The sequence below is a fragment of the Varanus komodoensis genome, unplaced genomic scaffold, assembly GCF_004798865.1.
Source record: "Varanus komodoensis strain SLA01 unplaced genomic scaffold, ASM479886v1 scaffold28, whole genome shotgun sequence".
NCBI classification, from domain to species: Eukaryota; Metazoa; Chordata; class Lepidosauria; order Squamata; family Varanidae; genus Varanus; species Varanus komodoensis.
The window spans coordinates 7,407,874-7,417,149 of record NW_025335727.1 but is presented as its reverse complement, the minus strand read 5'-3'; the positions used below and the strand labels follow the sequence as shown (position 1 = coordinate 7,417,149).

The window sequence follows — 9,276 nt, the reverse complement described above, 5'->3', positions numbered from 1 at the left end:
TCATGTTGGTCTGATGCTGGACTCTGTCCAAGTGTGGGAGCTTCTTTCCTTCATCACCAAGAGTTTTTTCTTTCTAGGTAGCTTGATTCCAAAAAGCCTGTAAGCTGCTTTCCGGTATTTCTTCGACATGATGTTGTAGAGGATTGGGTTAATGGCAGCGCTTAGGTAGAAGAGGACGAACGAAACCAAGCTGCAGTATTGGCTGATGACAGCTATTTCTAAGGAGCCGGCCTCAAAAGATTTGGAAAACAGGTACCGTCCTATGTGAAAAGGCAGCCAACAGAGGATGAATGCAAAGACCACCACAGCTGCAAAGAAAGAGAGAGAGAGAGAGAGAGAGAGAGAGAGAGAGAGAGAGAGAGAGAGAGAGAGAGAGAGAGAGAGAGAGAACCAATTATTGCCTAATACAGACATGCCGTTTGCTGCTACTTCTCCATTGATGGTTCAGTTGATGCAGAGTAGGCACTCACCTCAGGTGGCAGATGCTGCAGGTAGCAACAAAAGCCCCCAGCTGTTGCTCCTGAGCCCCTCAGCCGTACCACTTGCTTGGAGGCAGAGCTGTGCATCTCACAGCTAAACCAGGCTGCCTTCACATGTAACGGCAATCCCAAAGCCACCTGGGAGACAGGCTGCTTTCCCAGCGCTCTTCCTATGTTTTTATATGACAGCAGCTTTCTCTGGAATGGGGTGCTTTGAACACAGCATGGTTGAACGGATGTGTAAATGTCCATAGGGAAAAGCTTTCACACCTGACAGTGGCATTTAGAGTGGCTGGGTTAATGGAAACCATCCTGCCTCAACCTATTATAGAAAACTTTTATGACTGCACTGGCATTGCGACTGGTACTACAGCAAGGCACACTTGCTTGCGTCATGCAGGCTGCAACAATTTAACATCAGCATCAAAATTCAACACTGAGCTCAGCTGCAGGTCTCCCTTCCTCCCTCTTTCTCTCATCCCTTCTCCTGCCTAAGGGTTCTTCTGCCAGGAAAGCAGCAGCCATCAATCACCCAGGAAAATTTTTGGTTGAGGAAAAGGCTTAATCGGTCATCGAAGTAACCGTTGCCGCTAGGTCAGCCTGCACTCTGTCATCAAGACACCTTCTCCTTGTCATGACCTTCTGAAAGCAAGAGACCCACCTGGAGAAGGACTTTAAGGAGAGCAATAAACACTTTCCCATTTTTGTGGCAGGTGGAGGAGTTGGAGAGTGCCAATGGAAGACCAACAGTTGCCAGTTCTTAGGAAGAGAGGTTTGTGGGTTTTTCTACCTCGGGTACCAAAACAACTTTCATAGGCTCGATATTGTGCATTTTGACTGGAGCAGCGGGAAGGCACCATTTGCTTTTCTATCACCAGCATCCACTGCTGGAGGCAGCCAACTCGCTTTGCCGTACAGTAGGGCCGGCCCTGTATTCAGTAATAGAATCAAAAGGTTCCACAGCTCATTAAGGGGGAAAAGAGCAATAGAGAAAAGCCAGGGTCAGGAATTTGATAAAAAATCTGAAACTGAAATTTGGTCTCAACAAACCCAAGAATATTTAGCTTATTATGGAAAGTATTTGCCACACTTTCCAAGGTGCTCACAATGGCACATTTCTCTCCCAATCTCTTTTATCCTCAGCAACTCTGTGAAGTCACTTATGGTTCAGAAATTGTAAGGTTGTTCCACAGCATTTTTGTACCCATGGCACATTTGGAAATTTGAGAAATCAAAATCTGTAGATTGCTGCTTTGGCACCTATGGGTCAAGCCTACAGATCTTAGAATGCAAAACAAACTTTATTTTGGGATCACTGGACACCACTGTTTAATCTGGTTGATCTAATTCAGCTCATTGATGCAACACAACTAATGCTTCTTTTAAACCTTTGCTTCAGTCCAGTAGTTGCTTCTTTTTTGGAGGAAGTTATCACACAGATAAATTTTATACCAGAACACTCTTTAATATTCAAGGATGTACACCCTTGTCTAAATTATTTACCTGATTCATGGAGCTTAACAGAAAGTCTGCATAAATGGATTCTCTATGCTGTTGAAAGGCTGATATTATAAAACTGGAAGGATCAACATTCACATCCTATAAGGCACTGGAGTGAAGACCTTCAGATTGGTGGCATACAAGTGTCAACGTCAAATGGACACTTAGCTGGATAATTAAGAACAGAAGAAGAGCTGTGCTGGATTAGGCTCCATCTAGTTCATGTGGTGGCCCACCAGCTGCCCCTCAAAACCGACAAGCAGGCCCTGAATGCAATATTGCTCTCCTGATGTTCGCATGTATACTGTGTCTAATATGGCAGGTAGCGTATAGCCATCAGAACTAGTAGCCATTGATGGCCTTGCCTCCCCTAATTTTGTCCAATACTTTTCTCAAGCTGTCCAAATAATTGGTAACCACCACTGCATCCTTTGATAGCAAATTCCATAGTTTAACTATGTCCTATGTGAAGAACTTCCTTTATTGGTCTTGAATCTCCTGCCAATCATGACAGTGGGAGAAAATGCCTTCTCCACACCATGCATCATTCTATACACCTCTACCACATGTCCCCTTATTTTTGCCCGTTTATAAGTTAAAGAATTCCAGAGATTGCAAGTGTACTTCACAGAAGTGCTGTTCCAACTCCTGGATCATTTTAGTTGTCTATTTCTGTACTTTTCCCGAATTTGCAATATACTTTTACAGCTGCAGTGACCAGAACTACACATGATATCCTAGAAGCATAAGTTTGTATAATGGCAGCATATTATTGGCAGTCCTATTTTCAGTTCCTTTCTCAATTATACCTAACATAATTATGGCTTTTTGCAGCAGCTGTGGACTGGGTCCACATTTCCATCAGACTGTCCCCCATAATTCCAAGATCTAGCTGAGATCCCATGGGCTTAGATTTGAAGTTGGGATTTTTTATGACTTTATACTTGTCCACAGAGAACTGTGTTTACCATTTTGATGCCCATCTTTGGTCAGCTTCTGTTGAAGCCTATTTATGCTGACTAGAAAGTGGTGGGCATTTCATACAAAAAAATAATGCCATTGTTTGGGACTCCAGGGGCACCATATTGGGGGTGCCTTCTTGGAAGCTATTGGAGGTGCACACAAGTGCAACACTGGGAACCCAGTTTAGATTGATGATTCTCTCTCTATATATATTCCCATCAACACCTAAAAAACTTGTTGGGCCATGCCTATTTGTATTTGTATCCTCATCTGATTGGATTGTTCACTCCTATATATTCTAGGTGTTACTGTCCTCTCTCTCTCTCTCTCTCTCCCTCTCTCTCTCTCTCTCTCTCTTGCTTGGGGCCTTACATTATAAAACTAAACTCTCTCTTTTCACTGAGCTCTTGATAACTATATACACACACAGAGTCTATGCACAGTTCCATGTACTGAACAAAGGTGGTTTCTGCCTCAGAAGGTTTATGCTAGTGGGCAATGCAGGGATGGCCTCCTATTAGTTAGAATCTGGGTGTTTTGTGAAAGGGTAAAAAATTCCTTAAAAATCTTTTAAAAGTTCTTTAATCCTCTGTTCCCTTGAAGCCTGCTGAAGCACCATAGGAGACTTCAGACATCTCTCTTCATGGTCTGAGGGTATCCCACACATTACTTTAATTGTATAACCTGTCGGTGAAACTACTGATTGCTATTTATTATGGCTTTTCTTTTTCCTCTCGCTAGGAGTCCATAAGCTGATCTTCCTCTCCGTTTTAGCCTCTCAGTGACTTGGTGAGGCAGGTTAGACTGAGAGGCAGCAACAGGTCCAAAGCCATTCTGTGAGCTTCCAGGTGGAGTGGGGACCAGAACTTGAATGTCCCAAATCCCAGGCCAGCTTTTAAACAATTACAACACACCAACACTGTAGTGTAACTGAGCACAGATCAGGACCAGCTGGCTATGGGAGGGGAAGATTAAATATTCCTTCACCCAGTTTTCCCTGAAATTTGATATCCAAAAGCAACATGAAAAGCCTTCATAGATTTCATTTCAAAACTTCCTCCCTGCAGTGGGATAGAATTTCAGGAGTGGGGAATGGTGTGGAGGTAAGGTTTGACCCCACTCCCCCAGCATGCACTGAATTGGGGCCACCCACTGATAGTTACACTAAGTAAATAAATAATGGGATCAGCTCTCTGTTATGCAATTCATATAATGTGTGATTCTGTTTGCGAGTGCGGATCTCCATGGAGTAGTAGCGGAGAGTGCAGTTACCAGCCCTGCGGCTGGCATGGCTCCCTCCCGCTGCTGCCACAGGGGCTGAGTGGTAGAAGGAAACACTCTTGCCCTCCTGCTCCAGCGCTAGGACCTGACAGGTCCCAGGATGCAGACATTGCTCTTCAACTGTCCTCCATCCCACCCCATCCAAAGCTCCAGGTCTCCTTGCATTGATGGTCAGTCAGTGCAACAGTTCCTATTTTTAAAGGCACTTCATTGCAATTTGCAAAGGCACTTTAAAGGCACTTCACTGCAATATTTTAAAAGTCTCTAAACTACTTTTAAAAATCAATTTAAAAATAGCATACTTAGGTGAATCCCTGCTTCCTGCCAATGGGCACCATCATTTCTGCTACTGTAGCGAGGACACAGTGGGATGTACACAGAGTACTTTTTCCACCAAAGGTGAAAAATCAATTCTGCTTATAGCTCACAGCAAGAGAGCAGTGGTTGAATCATTCTAGGAGCTTCTAGTCTGGATTCACCCAGGTAAGAGGGATAGAAACATGAACAATGAATGCACCTGGTCCATATTAAGAAACTGTTTTTCAAAAAGGCTCCCAACATCTTCCCAGAAGGGAAAAGTGATTACCAGGGATGGATCAAATACACCTAATAACCATGCAGATGTTAAATGCTGGAGTCCCATGCTTGGACCCAGCTCAAATTCTTAATTTCAGCGTGGAGAAGGGATGATAATGGGATCAGAACAGTGTGGAGCAGGAAATCCAGCCCTTCATCTCCTACTGCAGACCAGGGGGAGAAAAACAAGCCTTCCATTGAAGCTACTGTTTTTGTCTTGGGGAGAAATTCCACACTGGCATGAGTAGTGCCGTATTAATTCATATGTATTACTTCATTCACATTACAAGATATGGTCATTTTTCCTTTTGATGTTCTGTAGTTTAGAGCTAAGAAGGGGTTCTGTGAGGCACCAAGATTTTGGGCATTGAGAATTGTGTCAGTATTATTATGGAGGAAATGGGTTCCATTCAGGTTTTCCACTAATTATCAGAGATAAAACAGAACATGCATATTAACTTCTTCCAATTACCAAGCATATATTGCTGTGGAAGCAAACAACAAACCATCCGCCCCTCTGAAATACATTTAAGAACTTTGCTGTCACAAGAATCAGGAGGATAAAAATAAATAGCATTTACAGAAGCTGTCTTCTAATATATAGCTATAGATATATATAGATATAGGTAGAAAGAGAGCAAAGCTGCTTTGTTAGTAGACTAACACTGTAAGCCTGCATATGTCTACTCAGGAATAAGTCCATTCTGTTCCATGGTGCTCATTGCTAGATAACTGTGATTCGAACTGCCACCTTGTTTACTTAAATCTGAATTAATAAGACAGTGATTGTTTTGCAAGAATTGGTGATAAATAGACTTTAACAAATATACTTTTTGGTTGGCCATGTCAGTGTTATCTCCTCCATGCAGAGTTCAAGGGATCTGACCCACATGCAGATAACATTGTAAATGTATAACATTCACCTAGGAGTGAGTTCCACTGAACCGAATGAGCCTTACATTTGAGTAGACATGTGTAAACAGGTGCTGTTTAAAAATCTACCAAGCACATCCCAAAACAATTCTTGGATCACATGGCATAGGATCTGGCAAGAACCAAGTGAATTGGTACAAGTTTGTTGACACTGGACACGTTTTCTTGCTGCCAGTTAGAAAGGAAAAGCTGACAGCAGCCATTTCATACAGGGTGCAAGGTTCTTCCCCACCCAGAGCTAGAGTTTTGTTCATTTAGAAATGTTTATGCAAATCAAAACTATTTACACATGATTTCTTATTCGTATGGGCTAAGAAACAACCTTGTACTGAATCAGATCTGCGGAACCCAGTCCTTTAATTGTAACCCCTCCCCATTCTCATCAATGGAAAACATGCAAATATGGGCCCACAAAAGGAATGAGTAGGCAGATCTATTCCCTCCCCGCCTATGAAAAGGACAGCTCTTTACTAGTGAGAAAGGCACAGGAACTAGAGCATCCATCTTACATCACCAGAGACACCCATGTGATTTTCATTCATAAAACTGTCATCAGTTACATGAATAAAACCTGAATGCAGGAAAGATTTAGCTTTACAGGGTGTACAAATCTGTGTGCAATTCAGATCGTATGAGATTTGCATAGGAATGAGCATGTTCTCCGCAACCTATGTTTGTGGCCCCATCTCCCCATAAGCTGGATGGTGCAGCAGGGGGCCTACTGTGTGTACGTGTGTGGGGAAGGGAGAATCACATGAGAATTCGCTTTTGAGCATGTGAAGGGAATCACAAACCCCATGGTGGTGGATTGTCATGGAGCACTGGCCACACTCCAGCCTTTCTGTGCAAGCCTAATGGTGTGGGGGACTGGAACATGTGCTTGGGTTTGATGTGCAAGGACACACGCTAGCCAACGCTCAGCATGCCTGCAAATCAATGGAAGGTTCTGGGAGATTTACCAAACAAACCTTTGCATGCGCGTTTGCTATTGCAGTTTCCCATGAAGCACGCAGGAAATCACATCCGTGAATGCAAACTTAACCCTGAAGACAAGTGACTTCACGGTTTTGAACTCTCATGGGATTGTGTCTAGCATACCCTGGTGAGTCAGATGTTAGCCATTTCCATACATGAAAAGGTATTGCTGGTGTCTGAGTAGCCCTGTGCCCTTCTTAAAGTACCCAAGTAAACACCCCCTTACAGGGCTGGTGCACAGCTTTTTACTATCTGAGCTGAAGGAGGAAATAGTGTGTCCCTGGCTTGCAGGTACCAAAACAGGGCATGCTGCTGATGGAATCTTATTCAGTACTGGCAGGGGACCTGTGATTTCTCCTACTTTTGGGCTCAGCAAGCTACATGCACAGCAGGACTGCAGGCCACAGCTTCAGCTTCTGTCCCCTTAGCTTTTGTCTAATGTGGCCTGCTGGAGGCCAGCCCCGCACCCAGCAGAGAACAGTGGCTCCAATACTGGTGGAACAGAGTAGTCACGCCTAAGATGCAACAGGAACTTTCAAGGAGCTGTCCATGGTTCTGAACTCTGCCCCCATCCCCAAAAATAGGTTTAGCACCACAGGAAGCTCCTCAAAGGTCAGACTTCAAGCCAGAGGGCACAGTAGCCACAATGGCTCTGGCTCCACCAGCCGCCTCTGCCTGTACCTGTATTGTAAATTTTTTACATGCGAGAAAGTGCTTGGTGTCACTTCAAAACATGCATGCAGTTGATTCAGTAGGAGCCATGCTTCTGTCTCTCAGATCCACAAAGGTAAGCAGACATGTCATAGAATAAGCCAAGATATCCTTACCTAACAACTTCACTGTTTGCCTGTTGTACTTGTCCCTGATTGAGGTCTTTGGTCCAACATCCTTCCTCTTTCTCCTCCAGAGTTTCCTCGCTATGAGGCTGTAGAGGACAGTCAAGCAAAATACGGGTAGGAAAAAGAAGACACTGGAGGTCCACACCATAATGGTCAGAAGCCCTGACTGAATCGCATACTCTGTAGTTCGGCATTCGTTCGTATCCAAGGGATTGGTCCCGTTCTCATGCTCAACCCCGACCAAGACAAAGATTGGCCCAGCACTGACAAAAGAGACTGCCCAGAGCACTAGGATAACCAGCTTGACTTTGCCTTTTGTGATCACCACCTTGGCCCAGAGTGGAAAACAGACGGCAAAATACCTTTCCACGCTCAGGGCAGTGATGTTGAGGATGGTGGAGTATGTACAACTCTCACTGACAAACTGGAAGAGCTTGCAGAGGAGGTTCCCAAAATTCCAAGGCTGGTACTGCCAGAGGCGGAAGAGATCCAGGGGCATGCAGAGAAAGATCAGCAGATCTGAGAAAGCCATGCTGGAAAGGTACAGGTTGGTGGTTGTCCTCATGTCTCGGAACTTGGAGACCACCAGCATCGTCATCAAGTTTCCTAAAATCCCAATCACAAAGAGGAACACACAGGTGACTGTGATGCCAGTCAGCAGAGGTGCAGGGTAGAAGCGCAGAGGGTACTCGGACCAGGTGGTGTTGTCATAATCCATGACAAGCTGTACACTGCTCTTGTTGTACATCATTAGGTTCAAAAGAGCCTTCTGAACATGGACTGGATTCTGATGCTCTAGAGGGGCACATCAGCTTCTCATCATGTCTGAGACAGATGACGCAGTGGCGGTGCTGGTGCTGGTGGCAGCAACTGGTGTTGGACATCCAGGAGGTGCTATAAGAAAACAAAGAAAAATGACCCAAGGCAAGTGAGCAGCCCAGGGGAGAACAAGGGGCAGGTGGGGGCACACCTAAGGCCAAGGCAAAAGTAAAATCACAGATGCCAAGAAGGCACACAAGCAGTTCATTAATTCCCCAACCTGCCCCCCGAAATAACACCAGCTTTGCTTCTGCATTCTCAATAGTTCCCTTGTGTGTGATATCCCTTGATTTCCTGACATTCAGCGATGTTTGATGAATACAAGAAGTGGCTCCCTTGAAAAGCACCATGGGTGACACAATATGTGTACCACATTTTGGCCCATTTGCACACACAAGCCATCACTAGATGGATGTTGCGGTCACCTAGTGGCAAATGAACATAAGTGAATGGGACTATGGAATCAAAGCTCTGGAACAACCCAGCTTCCTCTCCCTTGGCAAACTTATCTGCTTGTGAATACATCACCCACCTGCTCCAAAACATGGATACACTGATGAAAGTGTTTGTGGATCTAACAGATCAAGCATCCAAGCCATACCACATCCTACAGGAGCAAGCAAGCTGCTGCCACCAGAAATTGCCATGCAGGACTTCTTACACAATAGGCTGACTCACATGACACACCAGACCATGCTGGTTGCTTAACCCTCAAGGTATGGCAGTGTGTGCCAGCCCCCACAATGAAATGCAACCCCCAATCAAGAGTTGCTGTGCATGTTGTGTCATATGAACCCAGCCAGCAGAAGTTATTTGAGGGTTAAAGAATCCTCACACAACCCATAGTCTGTTGTAGATAGTCAGTGCGGTGGACTGAGTCCTTGGAGACCAGAGTTCCATTCTCCGTGTGA

General features: G+C 44.7%; 1 protein-coding gene across 1 annotated transcript; it reads right to left on the bottom strand.

The window, feature by feature from the left end:
* On the bottom strand, positions 1-8,297 carry GHSR (growth hormone secretagogue receptor). The gene is made up of 2 exons (XM_044434607.1): positions 7,535-8,297; positions 1-308 (listed from the first exon to the last, which is right to left on the bottom strand). The coding sequence occupies exons 1-2, from the start codon at positions 8,295-8,297 to the stop codon at positions 1-3; spliced, it is 1,071 nt and encodes a 356-aa protein (XP_044290542.1).
* Positions 8,298-9,276: the final 979 nt, after the last annotated feature.